This window comes from Pyxicephalus adspersus, chromosome 8, assembly GCF_032062135.1.
Source record: "Pyxicephalus adspersus chromosome 8, UCB_Pads_2.0, whole genome shotgun sequence".
Classification (NCBI taxonomy): domain Eukaryota; kingdom Metazoa; phylum Chordata; class Amphibia; order Anura; family Pyxicephalidae; genus Pyxicephalus; species Pyxicephalus adspersus.
In genome coordinates, this window is record NC_092865.1 from 11,745,694 (window position 1) to 11,761,599 (window position 15,906).

The 15,906-nt window shown below is 40.7% G+C and overlaps 2 protein-coding genes across 3 annotated transcripts in view; one reads left to right on the forward strand and one right to left on the reverse strand.

Annotated features, from left to right (window-relative positions):
- The window catches only part of AK5 (adenylate kinase 5), a 137,519-nt gene extending 129,973 nt beyond the window's left edge, over positions 1-7,546 (forward strand). The window contains exon 14 of the mRNA XM_072419503.1: positions 2,669-7,546. Within this exon, the coding sequence (XP_072275604.1) occupies positions 2,669-2,737 (69 nt within the window). The 3' untranslated portion in view covers positions 2,738-7,546. The remainder of the gene's footprint in view (positions 1-2,668) is intronic.
- A 103-nt stretch (positions 7,547-7,649) lies between these two features.
- Positions 7,650-15,906, reverse strand: part of ZZZ3 (zinc finger ZZ-type containing 3) — a 31,827-nt gene continuing 23,570 nt past the window's right edge. For both annotated transcript variants that reach the window (XM_072419501.1, XM_072419502.1), the window contains exons 8-12: positions 14,841-14,936; positions 13,710-13,868; positions 12,252-12,386; positions 11,389-11,489; positions 7,650-10,374 (exon numbers count right to left, since the gene is read on the reverse strand). In XM_072419501.1, coding sequence (XP_072275602.1) covers positions 10,230-10,374; positions 11,389-11,489; positions 12,252-12,386; positions 13,710-13,868; positions 14,841-14,936 — 636 coding nt within the window. In that variant the 3' untranslated portion in view covers positions 7,650-10,229. The remainder of the gene's footprint in view (positions 10,375-11,388; positions 11,490-12,251; positions 12,387-13,709; positions 13,869-14,840; positions 14,937-15,906) is intronic.

A 15,906-nucleotide genomic window follows, 5' to 3' on the forward strand; every position in this document is an offset into this window, starting at 1 on the left:
TCCAACATGACCAAATCCATCAGGTAGAATATAATCTATCCCTGATCACATCTCTGCATTTTAAAATCTAGATGACCAACACTTAGGGGTCGTATGTATAGGATGCATTTACAAATGTAGACAAAGCCAATGTGGGTAATGGGTAAGAGATGGGAATGAATAAGAATTATTAAGGATCCCATTGGGTGTTTTATTTGATTTTATGATTATTTTTTTTTCTGTGCTTTTCATTTTTATTTATAGTGGAACTGAAACCTATTTATACTCAACTGTCCCGGTTTCATTGCGTGTACAGCTTCTTCTTCCTCATTCTGATCTTTGGCCACCTTAATTGGTTAGGCTGAGATGATGTTCATTCAGTTCATTTAGTCCAAGCAACTACACATGCAGAGCTCAGCAATTTTTACAGAGCCTCGTAACTGATAATTTTACTGCATCTTCATTTTATTGCGGAAACATAATATGATGGCACGTAAAAAATGTAGTCCCCAGACTTCTTAACTCCCCCCCCTCGTATATTATTTGGATATAGTTATGAAGATACAAAAATATTTCATATTAATGGTCCTCTAACAATGCTTTCCTTATGTGTGGTTACAAATACAACTATGGGTCTGTCCTAATCTCTTGGTTTCAGAATAAAGAGATATATGTGAGTGTGGTACCCATATGGGGGGTATTCAGCAATCTCCTGACCTTTACGCTATTTTTATAGATTAAAAGGTCAGTGAAGACCCGGACGTGATCTGCCCAGATTGGTTTGTCAGCCTGACAGCTGTACCATAAACAATCACATCAACAGCGACTTACAGGGGATGAAAAACATTCTGTGCTGCCAGGGACATTACGTGACCTTATGTACAAAACACATTCCTGCATCTTTGTCTGAAAATTAAAAAAAAAAAAACTTTTTATACATATAAAAACATTCTGCAAAGCACAGACAACAATCTGAACAATTTATCACTTTCCAGATGTAAAGGGGCAAGAAAGATCAATGTCAAATGAATGATGAGCCTTGTCAGCCAGTAAATACGTTTATTGCCTTAGCTGCTCTAAATGGACAAATGCTGAGATCTGGTTCTTACGGCTATCATGCTTTGGACCAGTTTATTTCCATTGTTTTTCATGTTGTTTTGTTCCTCAGGCAAGTTTTGTGTGCTGACCGTTCACCGGGGTTTGAGTGTGTATTTGGAGCTGTTCAGTGCAAATAAAAAATCCCTTGTATGAAATTATACAAAAAGTCAGACGCTGTAATATTTCATTGGAAAGCCTTTAGCTTTGATTACAGCACACATTTACCATGGAATCATTTTGATATGTTTATGCAAAGTCACAACATTTATTTCCATCCATGCATTCAATTTCCCCCAAGATCTTGTACTGATGATCGGAGTGCTGGGGCTGTGTGTAATCTTCTCCAGGACATCCCACAGATTCTCAATGGGGTTCAGGTCTGGACTCTGTGGCAGCCAACTCATGTGTGACAGTGATGTCTCCCTGAACAAGTTTTTCACAATTTAAGTCAGATGAATCCTGACGTTTTCATCGTGTAATATGCTCAGGCCATCAGGGAAGAAAAAAATCGATGGAGACCTGGGCATCCTGTATATTCAGGAGTTAGCTGAATTTTGGGCACATAACATTGCTGAACCCAAACCTAACCACAGAGGCAACCCCAGATCATAACACTGCCCCCACAGGCTCCCCAGATCATTACACTGCCCCCACAGGCACCAGAGATCATAACACTGCCCCCACAGGCACCAGACCCCAGATCATAACACTGCCCCCACAGGCTCCCCAGATCATAACACTGCCCCCACAGGCTCCCCAGCTCATAACACTGCCCCCACAGGCTCCCCAGATCATTACACTGCCCCCACAGGCTCCCCAGATCATAACACTGCCCCCATTGGCTCCCCAGATCGTTACACTGCCCCCACAGGCTCCCCAGATCATAACCCTGCCCCCACAGGCAACCCAGATCATTACACTGCCCCCACAGGCTCCCAAGATCATTACACTGCCCCCACAGGCTCCCCAGATCACCCCAGATCATAACACTGCCCCCACAGGCACCCCAGATCATAACACTGCCCCCACAGGCACCCCAAGGTACTCCAAATCATAACACTGCCCCTACAGGCAACTCAGATTATAACACTGCACCCATAAGGCATTCCAGATCATCATACTGCCCACACAGACATCCATGATCATATCACTGCCTCCATAGACTTGTGAACTTCTTCCTATTGGAATACTGTCATAAAAACATTGTTTATTTTGCTTGTTTGTAATGATGCAGTGTCCACTCTGCCTAAGAATGCCCAGACTGACATCTACTTATCAAAGCATTTTGATATTTACATGACTCCTCCACTTCTTGCATCATGACTGACGGTTCTTAAGAAAAGAACTGAGACTGATTCTTGCAGTGGTTTCAGGGGGTTTTGTACAGCACCATCCCTACCACCAAACTATGTTCTTCTATGTAGAGAAGCACTGAGACCCAGTGATATCAAAAGGTAGATAATGAAAACAAACTTTCTATGGGAAGCAGGAGAAGCAAAATATTAGCAGGTATTTACAACATTAAGTTGATTGCAAGTACTGTATATATTTAAAGTAAGTTCTAAATACCTTTTTTTGTATTCATTTTCAGATCAATGCAGAGGGGTCTCCAGAACAAGTTTTCCTACAACTCTGCTCATCAGTTGACTCTATTTTCTGAGACAGTACCTTGAGCGGTGCCTTTGAAGAGATGGAAACGTGTACATGTTGTATATTATATGCACCAATGAAGGAGGCAGCGCCATGCTCGTCACATCACTGCATGCTGTCTGAACTGTAACACCAGAGCAGTGACCCTGCAGTACAGAGCAGAACCAGACACCTTGAGGACCTCCAGCTGCCGAGGAATGACAAGTCCAAGCATACACTGGCCTGGCAAGCCATGCTGGGACTCTTCCTCCACAACTGGAGACTCGTTGTGTGCCTGAGCTGCTAAATCACACACTAAGGTCACAGTTACAACTTTGCAGGTTTTTGCCACTCTAAAATGATAACATTTGTTAATTATACTACTGCTTTATAGAGTGATGGGCCAAGGATGATGAATGTTATCCCCACGAATAGCCATGCTTCATTTGTTACGGGGGAAGTCTGCCCAGGCAGAATGTTGATATTTTCCAATGCTGTAGGTAGGGCTGGGCCCAGATCCCCAATGGACAGAATAGCAGGGGTACAGGGAGCTAAAACATTATGCATTCAGGACCCCACTTCGGTACTGTGCATAAAGTGAATACTGTCCATTTCTGTAGTATGCTGTTTGCCCAAGTAATATTTCAATCCTCTGGCCTGTGGAATCATGACCAATCTCCTGTATAATTCTCAACTGTTGCTTAACCTCCAAGGCAGTGGTGGTTAACTTACTTTACATGGAGGCCCTGGACTTTGCCAAATGGCTGCATATAATATTAGAGGAGTATAATGATATAGAAAGTGGTCATAGACTGCAGCTATGCAACAGGACCTACGAACATGTTGCAAGAAATAGAGACCACAGATAAGCAACAGGAGATGGTCAGAGACCATATGTGACCAAACATGCTTGAACTCATTACATGAAACTGCTATTACAGCACCTTTACAAATTAATGCTTCCACATTTGTGCTCCTAACAGCTTCTTCTAAAGTACTGATGCCAAAATAAAAAAAAAATCTCTCTACTGCCTTAAGTAATTAGTTATGTTAAAAAAAAACACTGATTTCTGTCTACAGGGGCCACCAGGACTGCAAGTAGGTTACCAGCCAATATGCTTTATAAAACCAGTTTTCAGCGTGTGTTGTATACTTTACACTATTCCGGCAAAACATTAAAACCTCCTACCAAGTAGTTCCTTCTTGTGTCGCCAAAACAGCTGTGACTCGTCAAGCAATGAACTCCACAGACCTGTCAGATAGCACTTAAGGTGTCCTGTGGTATCTGGCTGCCAGATGTTGGCAGGAGTTCCTCTATGCCACACTACCTTCCTTTCAATGCATTCTGGTACACAAGCACCCAGCACTGATGTGGTCTTGAAGAAAATGTGATTAATCAGACCAAGCCACCAACTTCCTTTGTTCCATGTTCCAGTTCCAAGGCTCATATACCCCACTGCAGGTGATTTAAGAAGTGGACAAGGGTCAGCATGAGCACGATTCAGTTTGAGTTGTGATCTCTAGTCTTGATTGCAGCCAGCATCAATTTTTCAGCAATTGGTGCTACAGTAGTTCCTATGAGGTATCAGACCAATTGGAGTAACCTTGACTTGAGCTTTGGGCACCCATGACCACCAATGTTTCTTGACCTTTTCACTATGAAAGAACCTTTGAAATAACTTTCAGGTCTTCAGGGAACTTTAATTACTATATCCACAATTCACAATAAATTAGTGTGGTGGTCATTTGGAAGAACATCTCCTACATTGCTGAACATTGGGAAGAATATCACCCTTACAGATAGCCAAAAAAGTAATTGGTGTCAGGTAAACTGATGAGAGGTCCAAATTGCTCATTTCACAAGGAACCCCTAGCAACCTCTGGAGGAACCATGGTAAGGAAACTGCTGTAGTCTGTCCTCCAGTTGTCTTTCCTTGAAATACTTTCGGTAGGTACTAACCACTGTATACTTCAAACACCCCACAGGACATAATTTTGGAGATGTCCAGGCCTATAGTCATCTATCACAGTTGTGCTCACCTCAAGGCTTCATGTTTGCTCTTTCTTCTTGCTTCTAACACATAATCTGTAAGAGCTAACTGTTCACTAGTATATCCCACTCCTTGCTACCTAATATATCCAACTCCTTAACAGGTACCACTTTGTCTCCTGGTTTTAACATTTTGAATGAACACTGTAGAGTAGCACAGACCCTTTATTGAAAGCACATTTTGGCTCTTGAGGCATCACCCCCATAAAAGCTGCACGTGGGTCTTGTGCACTACAAATACAGAAGTAGCCCAAGTCTCTATCTGTAATATCTGAGATCACATGACCTTTCCCGTTCCTAGTTTCTGTATTCAGTCCAGCCGTAGCAGAATGGCAATTAACAATAGATGACACATAGATAGTTGCTAAAAATTGTAATTTGACCATTACATCGCCTGTACAGCAAACCGCCTAAAAAGTTCCCTCCTTCCAATATGTTGAGGCAGAGGCTGGAAGCCAAAGAAGTGGGTGTAAGAAAACTGGTGCCACTTAACACAGTGACTGGCAGAGGCTGCTGGAGCCCCATTATTACCTTTACACATACCCACTTAACTGGCGGAGAGAGACAACATTTTCCATCACTTATTACCCGGGTGTTGCTGCATTAGACACAAATCTCTGCTGCTAAAGTGCATTGGGTGGGCGGCCACTTCTGAATCATATTAGAAGCAGAACAATTCTTTTCAATTATCGTTTTATACAGCTTAGACCGTGTTGCATTTTTTTAATTGACATTTGTGACAGGAAAGCTTTATGGCTGTATTACTTTACTAAATATTTTTTGTTATTTGCACAGAATAAGAAAGAAAAATTTACATTTGCTACAATGAGTTAAGGTAAACGCTCCAGCAAATCATCACTTTTTTTTTACAAGCTCCTGCTGCTCTTTTCAGTGACCACAAGTCGAAAGAAAGTCCTGTTTAAGCTACAAGTCCCTGGAATCATAGATAACACAGACTATGGATTGCGTCGGTCGGTGACTGGGCTTCCACATGGAGCTCCTCCATACCTGGCAAAGAAAACCTGTTATATTGTCCTGGATATATTGTGAAATATGAAGACCCAAAGATACAAATAACTATTGTGTGATAAAAATGAGTGTTCTGTCTTACATTGGTCTGAAAATTGAATTAACAGATTGTAGTAAAGGTGTAAAAATGTGTGCCATAAGGACCCCTTGTTTCAGGTTAAAAACACAATCTCATATGCATTAAAAAAAAAAAAAGACAGCACAAAGCCCCTGATAAAAAAAATATATGCAATTAAATTCACAATGGTATGAAAAAGGCATGCAAATATATTTTTGGCTCTACACTTGGGTTATGCTGGTATCTTAGCAAAGTTCCTCCTTAATAACTTTGTGGGATATACGTTCCGTTTTTGTGTCTATGCTCCAATAAAGCAGACACAGGTGACAGAAACCTGCAAATAGCCATGAAATGTCCATAAAATATTGCAAACAATTCTACAATGATCCACTTTTATAAAACATTTGTATATTGCTATACTGTTTTCTTGGTCATTGGTATTACAGTAAAATATTGTCAACCTCTTGCTAACAACCACAGCATACAATCTGCATGAGCCGAGACATGCCAGAGATGACGTGTGGATTCAGCTGGTATTATTAGTGAAATGATAACAATGCCAGGACATGGCAAAGCACACGGAAGACATGTTGTGGGTTAGCAGCTGTAGATGAACTACAAAATCCTTCCCATCTTCCCTGCTGGGATTTGTAACGCGGCCACAGCTAGAATCCAGAGATTAGCTACATGGCTATGTTTGATCCAGGATTTTGGCTGGAGAACTTCTCACAAACCTGGAATAAGCAACTTTGAAATCAGCTGCTGCATGCTTGATCAGTCAGAAACTGCCAGGCAAATAGCTGTGGTTTTTAGGTCAGTAATGGCGTCCTCCATAGATTGCTCATCCTTGTTTTCCATCAATAGGAACCCGTTGCTGGAATATGCTGCATAAAACTGATTCGGTAGCAGAAAACACTGCAAATGAAATATGTATAGTGATTTCATACCAGGTCAGACACTCCCCTTGCATCCTGCAATACCAGGCAGACACCAGAGCTACATATTGGGCCTGATTTATTAAAGCTATAGAAGACTGGACATGATAGACCATTAGGTTCTCCCATGATAGCCTATCTTCCCCAGTCTTGGAGAGCATTGAGGCCCATTGTGCTGCCTGCATTAAAGAATCCAGGGACACCAATGTAAAGCAAACCTGGTATTTGAATACAGCGCCCTGCTTGGTTTGGGGACTCTGGGTGAGATGGGGAATAACGTTGACAAGCTGATGACCTGGAAAGCCTTCCAGTAACAGTAATTTATGCAACAGGTAAACTCCAATCAAACAAACAAAACCCCTTCTAACACAGCTAGTTTCTTTTGCAGTGAGAAACGTCCTCCCCTAATGGCTTACAGCACAATATGGCGGCTTCACCCTAAAAAAAACACATCTCCATTTATTTTCTCAATACAAACCCTTTGACACCTACCTGAACTCTGACCAGCCACTTTAAGATCTACTACTACTGTCAGCCGGCCCTAAAATGTCAGCCATTGGTGCAGGGCAAGATGGGATTTTCTTACAAAGGTTTGCAGACAAACATGGCACAGCTTAATGCAGCTCTGACAATGAATATATATGGAGGCTTTGCTTGGAGGATTGTCTTCTTCATGGCTGCTGTAACAGTTGTAGAAAAAAAAAAGGATGAAATGTATTTCATGGTGGTATTGCTGACAATACACATTCAATAAAATAATAAGAACTGTTTGGTTGAGTATTTATTACGTCAGTCGGCTGCTGGCAGAATTTTTTTTGTACCTGGATGGAAAGTCAAGAGGCCAAAAATGACAACATAATGTACAAACAAATAGTACCCACACATTTTATTTAAGTCCTCCTGACAATTCATTTAAGAACATACTGTTTACATGTAGAAGGGAACGGGAGGGGGGAGGAAAAAAAAATACAATATGTCTATCCTTTCCCTGCCGGAGAGTTTAGCCATACCCCCTCGGCCCGGCTCTCTCTAGCGGAGGGTCAAGCTATAGAAGGATGCCATATACAAAAGATCACGTGACCATATCTAGCTCACCGCATAGATCTATGTAACCACTTGCTTAAATATTAATAAAAATACATTTTTTATGGTTTCTGTGCGACTACAAAAAAAGAGAGAAATTACAATACACATAGAATTTACAATAGGCAGTTTGTTTTTTTGTCTTTTAGGTGGGTTTTATCAATCATCCCTCCCAAAACGCTGAGGCAGAAGGCCGGTTTAATTAAAGGGTCAGTCCAGCAAAAACTAATATTTTTGGTTTAGACCAGATGCTGGAGAGACAATTCATCCACTGGTCTCATCAGGAGCTACAACAATACACGGAGGCAGGAATGTTCTGCCATAATCATTTGCTTGTTTAGGATACGGTTAAACATAAAATGACAATTGAAATCCAACATACACAACGTACTCTGTATTCTCCCCAGCACCTTTTAGCTGGGCGCACCACCCGGAACTTTTCATTAATCACCTGGGTGTTTTTGGTGAATATTAAAAAGCTGGGTTACAAAAATACAAAGACAAAAAATGGGACATAAGGGGGTTAGTTGTAACAAAATATAGGGGAAGGTAGAAAACTGATAAAGTTCTAGGTGTTACTTTTATATTATCTGGGCTTCCTATGGCAACAAGCACTGGAGTCACTAAATTTGCCATGTGTTCCTCTGCCCTCTTTTTGAGCACCCAATCTACAGCTTCTCGCAGCAAAAAAAAAAAAAAAAAAAAGAACACCGTTACCGCTCAATTTAATAATGAGAACTTTTTAGGTTCACCTCAAATTGATAAAAAGGGAACTTTTCCAGTTGACTATTTGGCAATTTGGTAAATAAATGAAAACATTAACACACACAGAGGTAACCATTACAAAAAATTAAAGAAAGTAGTACGAGGTGTGTAGTCAGCTTCAACATGCGATATTTCGCCTGGTTTTTTACAAATGTTCAGAAAAGCTGCAGGTTTGGTTTGTAATTTTGAACGTTCAGCCAATCATCTCTTACCAGTCAAGTGAACACTACCTAGGCATTGATGGTGGGATCTCACAGAGGTCATGTGGTTGGCATATAGGGGGATGAAGATGCCAATTCCAAATGTATTCTATTTGGCATGACACGTAACTCGGCTCCTAACTGATCTACTACCATAGCCATCCACAGTGTTGGTGAACCCAGCAGATGAGGGTATTTGGCAGAGGAGACCAAATCTTACATGGGGTGGGCTGGCATGGGGGCTACATCCATACACTGATGCAGGCATTGTAATGGCTTTTCCATTTCTTAATATCCTGCTAGCTTCCAGTGTAGAAAATCAGCGGAAAAATAAAACCCCGACTGCCTCTCCAATCAGCTTGCGCATGGTGACCCTTATAGTACAATCTTTTTATTTGAGTTCCCAGCACGGCCAACCAGCAGCAGCGGCAGACATCAGGAATCCCGATTCTCCCGGGTACTGAATAGCAACGTGGCCACACAAAATGTAGAGGGAGGGAAGCAAGCTAAAGGCAAGGCAGCAGATGACTCAAACCAAAAAACCTAAACACCAGTTCTGCCGGGACTAACCCTTTAAATCTTTTGCTTTTTTTTTTTTTTGCCTGAAGGAAAGACCTAAGAAAAGTTTGAAGTGTTAGACTTGACACAATTACTACGAGTGGCACTGTATCACCATTTTGTGTACACGTCACATGATCATCAGAACATTACATTTAAAAAATAGATCTCAAAATTTCGACATTCACACGCGCTCACACCCCCCCCATGAGCTGGTTGGAGAAGCCGCCACAGACACCTGAATCTGTAGTGCATGATTGTAGTTTTTGTCTTTAAAAGCAGCTCAAAGTCTATCAGAGAACAGAGTTACTCCATAGGTGGGCAAGTCATCTTTTCTGTATCCCCCCCCCCCCCCCCAAATTGTCTTTTTAAACAGTAGCGTCTTTTAAACAAACACTGTGATTGGTTAAAACCTTCTGAAAACATCAGTTTCTGTGCAAAAAAGGAGAAAAATAACATTTCACAAAACTGCAAGCTAGTAAACCAGTTTTAATATAAATAGTTCACATTTTTTTTTTTTTGACCGATTATTGTTTTCGTCGGAAGCCTTTGGAAAAATGAGGAGTTGCTGTAACGTGCGCCGTGAGTTGCTGTAAATGATCAGTAGTCCCGGTACTGACGGCCTGTAGCGGACGAGCTCCCAGGGAGGTTTTGTCCCGAACGCCTGTGGAATGTTGGACTGCTGTAGGTGGGAAGTGGAGTCTGGTGGAGCTGTCCGGGTGGGTGTCATGCTGCGAGCAGAGTCTCGGGAGGAAGCCGCAGGTCTGCTGACTACTGCATGGTCCGCTGTACTGCCCCCTGGTGTCTGCAAAAGATTACTCAGCCTGCTGTGTGGCTGGGTCACGTCATCTGTTTGCTGGGAAATAGTTCGGGTCCAGGTAATTGTAATTGGTGGCATGGGGCATGCAGTAATCTCGATCTAGGAATGTCTCTGCCTTGTACACAGGTTCCAGGTGGTGATCCTCTTTGTGAGTTTCTGTTTCGTACAAACTGCAAGGAAAAGGAAAAATTATTGTATTCGCCATTTACCCAAGTAACTGATGGCAGAAATTAAAGACTATCGCCACTGTAAAAAAAAAGCAAAACCCCAACTAAGCTACTTTGCCCCCAAGTTACTATTGATAAGTATCCAAATTTACTGAGCATGGAACTTACATGGCAATGCACAAACCTGATGGAGGCTGCACCTTCCTCAGAGAAGCCCCAACACCACTTCTGCAAGGCAGCTATACACTTTCAGTTTGAACCAGCACCAAATCTATCATTGCCACAATTTTGGGTTGCATGACACCAGTTCCTCAAGCTAGGGAAACCTAAAGCATCCATGCACACTGATCATTTGCATTTAATGGAGTCTGGCAATGCATTCCAAAAAAGAAGAGCTGGAAAATGCAGGTAATGGTTTGTGTGAAGTGAAGTGGAGGATAAACCTAACAATTAGAGACATTGCAGTTCATGAGGATACACAGACAGACAGTACAGAGTTTTATCTTTTGGTATATTTCAGCAAGTTGCTTTCCCCCAGCACCTTTTAGCTGGGCGCACCACACGGCACTTTTCAGTAACCCCAGGCTGTTCTTGGTTGGTTACTGAAAAGTTGGGTCACAATACAGGAGCCACCTGCCTTGCGGCATCTTCCTACCCATCCTAAATAAATACAAAAAAAAGATTTCATTTTCATCAGGGACCTGTTCAAATGCTTAGGGCTCCAGGCATTATTCACACACTCATTGTTACATATAAGCTTAAGTGGAAATAGAATAAGCTGGGTTGAAACATATATAGTCAAAACTAACATACTGATGCATCACAAGCTGTCACAACATAGTAATGTCTTGTCAGAATTGTACACGGAGAGGCCCCTAATAATACGGCATATAATCCCCAGAACCAAAGCAGAATAGTTACAGAAGAGTATTTATCAGTATATTATGCTGCCTACTATTACTATTTTGTCCCAGTGTCAGGTTCCCTTTAAGCAGCCTTGGCTGACAGAACACTCACCAGTCCGAGCACGAGTCACAAAAGTCCACAGACATTTGAGGAGGACAGTCCTGGCAATGCCACCGGATACCCTGGATTGGTTCTGTTCCGCAGTTATCACACTGTAAAATAGCAACATGAAAATTTGAAGCTAACACAGCCGACAAATATAAAATCACACGCACAACCGACTATAAATAATGTTTAATACAAGAGCTGTGCATAACAAAAGCATTTACACATCACTTAATTGAATGAAGAACATTAATATCCCTATTTAATGTACAGCGCTGTGTAATATGTTGGCGCTACATAAATACTATAGGAATAACAATATTATTACTACTAATGACAGCCCTGCACAGATAAATTTTGCCTTATTACACCCCTGATTTGGTGATCAAATGTGGATTTCAAGCAAGGACTGGCCTTTTAAGGCTCACTAGAACTTTAAATATTTATTATAAATGTTAGAAATCTTTGTGCAATGACTGCACAGAGGCAATAGACAGCTCACCCCTTCCTACATTCTCAGGGTGGCAGAAAGCCTTGTTAGCAGTGAATGCCGATAATTATATTGCCCCAAAATGATGCAGTGAATGGAAAAATGAAATTAGCAGAACCCAGAGATGGGAGAAGGAAGCTCTGGCAATCAATAAACAAATTATTGTCTGTTGATTCTCCATTTACTTGCAATAACTAGTGCTGGGGCAAAACACAAAATGATCTTCCATGCTCACAGCTGTATTTATTTTAGATTTACACAGTGCCACCTGCTTGGAAGAACCGGGCACTGCAGAGAGCTCTTCTCTCCTCCATAGTCTGCAAACAAAGAAATAATTAGCAGCATTAAACAAACACACTCCGTCTCAGAATGAACTTACTGTGAAGCCAACGTGCTGCACAAAGCCACTGCTGGCCTCCATCTCGTGGAGTCTTCGCTTCTTCAGTTTTTTCAATTCAAGTAGCTCTTTATACTCTGGTAAGCCACGGCAAGCAGCGGGAATGGACTCCTCATCCTGCAGATGGGAACAGATAAGTGTATGAACAATCAGAGTGACAAAAGGCTTTCTAAAGGATTACTTATATGGATATTTAAAGGTTTGACTGGAATTCTTAACAGTGCAGTGACAGCAGTGTCCTAAATTTAGTGTAAAAAAGCATATCCAAATTTAAAAAAATAAAAATAAATTCCCTAGTACTATCTGACAAAAGAGACAAGCAACGTCCCTAACTCCCTGGCTCCTGGTGACTTTTCAAGTTTATAAACTTCATGGCACGTGTCATGCAGCTTAACGCTCGGAGTCGGACACAGAGCCAGCCGCAGGGGATAATTTAACACCTGAGTGGCCGGGGATAATGCAGCGTTCTTCTCAGAACGTAGGGAAGAAGCTGTAAAAGGGTGGTCAGGGAATCACATGACAAACTTAGTATTCCCAGATGTTATTGCCATGAGAATCCAGTAACCCCAGGTGGTACGCCCGGATGGAACACTGTAATGTAAATCCTTACTGCGATGAGGATGGCGCCTTCCTAGGATGTAGCAAATATAAATCCTGGACCTGTCATCGTTGCAGGGCGACTGCACACAGATTTGTGATATAATTGGCAAGTGTACTCTGTATACTTACTGATCATGGCAGAAACTCACCACCCAACGAGTTTAGTTACCCTTTAAGGCCAATCTTTCCTAGAAAATCAAATCTGCCATTGCTTATGTCCTGCAAATGCTGCTTTGCTGCTTTCCAACTTTAAAACACTATTCTAAACTAGTAATCTAAAAACTAGTTGGAGATCAGCAACCATGGAATGAATATTCTGAAACGGTTGTTAAATTGATGGGTGGCCAACATTAGCGATAATGATAACTATAAATATGAAGTAAGGGTCAGTGTTAGTGGGATGTCGCTTGCTTTTGAAATCTTCCCACTATACAAGTCTATGTGAATGATGAAACAACCAGAAGCAAAAAACACTTCTGGTAATCTGCAGGTCAGATGAATCTGTCAATTGATGGTAAATGATTTCAGAAGAAACTTAATCTGATGTAACAAACATCACATTTGCCAATCAAAGCCCCTCAACAGCTGTCCTTACAATGAAGTTTAAATGCAAGGCATCCAGGTATACATCCTGCAAGTAAAATGATAAAATATTGCAAACAGCCATAGTATATTATACATTTTCTGGAAAATCCGATTTTCAGTAGTTCTGAATACTGACTGTATATAAAATATATCTGTAGCAGTAAATATAACAAGGTGACTGCAAACAGAATATATCTATAAAATAGCAAAGGAATACAGGAAAGGTTTGAACACAAACATGTCGATCACAATTACCGAGACATCGTCGTCTTCGTCAGCAGCTGCGTCGAGGTCACGGAAACTGGAGTGATCGTCGTCCTCCTCCTCCATATACACAGGTGGCTCATGGGATGTCATGAAGGTAGAGGGTTTAAAGAGATGTTTGTTGAGGACATGCTGTCGCTTACTGGGAGGCTGAGTGTAAGAACAGAAAACAAATTAACAACAATTTCTCATTAAACCATTCATTTTAACAATCTTCCCATAAAATGATATTTGCATCACATGTGGTTTTTTGCCTGATCTTTTCCTGTAAAAACGTCCCTTGGGAAGACATCCAACAGCTGTAAGACAGACGCTGGGTGCCACCATCTTGGTTATGATGTTAATAATTGTTAAATTATTAATAATAATAATTGTTAAATTTTACAAAGTAACATCCTCGCAGGATACTCCTTAGGTTTTTGGATGTGAGTAATTTAGGGCTTGGTAGAAAAATAAATCAATCAGGAAAAAAAAAGGAACATGGAAAATTTTTTTTTATTATATAGGTTTATGCACAGTGGTTTATGCGACAGTGTGGCACATAGTAAGCCATCTCTTATATAGGAAAAGTCACCACTGCAAAGGAGGAAATAGTTCAATTTATTAAACTCTGCCAATGATGTGAAAAGGAGACTACAGCTCCACTTGATGACTAACTAGATTAAAATATGTAGTAAGACCTTATTATTATAACACAGTATTTATATAGTGCCAACATATTATACATAATATGCTGAGCTGTACAAAATCCATATTCCATGTCACTAGCTGTCCTTCAAAGAGGCTCACAATCTAATGTCCCTCCCATAGTCATATGTCATCACCACAGTGTACAGACAATTTTTGGGGAAACCAATTAACCTAACTGCATGTTTTTGAAATGTGGGAGGAAACTGGAGTACTCGGGAGGAAACCAACGCAAACACAGGGAGAATCTGCAAACTCCATGCAGATAGTGTCCTGGCCAAGATTCAAACCTGAGACCCAGCACTGCAAAGGCCAGAGTGCTAACCTCTCATCCACCATGCTGCCCCACTATCATATCACAGAATAATACATATATTTACACATATATTGTGCATTGTGGAGATAGGCAGGCATTATACCCTCACACTTGTTTACCTTTTTAGAATACATGTAAAGGTTTGGAGTTCTCCCTGGCACGGGAATGCCAGCTTTGGTCAGTTTTATAAAGTACTTCTGCACTCGGCTGGCAACCTGTGAAAACAAATCACAACCAACAAAATACTATTAGTCAGAAGAATAACTTATTTCCCAGAAAGGCTGCAAGTTTAAAAAAAGAGACTGAGACTAAGCTCTGATCATTTATTTTGTCTTTTAACATTCGGCTCTGACACCATCATGTCTATGGCATGCTTATACCTAATATATAGCAACAAAAAGCATCAAATGAGCAGAATTTTGACCAGGAATTTTAACATAAAATTTTTTATTTGACCTCTATCAAACATTATCTCAGAACCCTTCAGATGTGTTAGATTTCATGTCACACAGAAGCCTTGTGAAAAATGGAATTGCAACACATGAGAAATTGTTCTAATGATGACTTCAAGGAGATTATAAGCAGTATTTTTGTTGGCATATTGCTCTAAGATGGAGGTGTTGAAAAAAATAAAGGGATTTGAAAGTTGTTACTCTACAGTCCCTAGTGAAACACACATTACAAGGAAGTGTATTCTTGATGTGCAATGTGGTTTTCGCCAATAAGGCGAAACGCGCCAGTATTAAAGAGACTTTACCTTTATTGTTTCAAGTAACTGATCCTCATTAAGAACTGAACAGAATGATGTTACTCCACTTTTTGAAGTGCTTGTATAGATTAACACCCCATGTTACCTCGCATTTGAAAACGAGCTGGGGTAACTAACAATACTAAATCATTTGTTACTTTGTTGAAAAAAAAATGGATAAAGAATTTATTGTTTGCGTTTGCAAAATAAGACAAATAGCCCAAAAAACACCCACTGTCTGTTTCTCTTTTTCTTCAAGATATGTTACAATGTATAGGGGTTGGCAATGTTAATAATGACTGACTATAAGGGAAAATAACTACACTCAATTACTTTTATTAAAACTGAAGGTTACACCATGGAAATTTGCAGTAGTAAAATGCTTTTCAACATGTGGATTATACAGTCCCAAACATAATACCAGTTTCAATATTCCT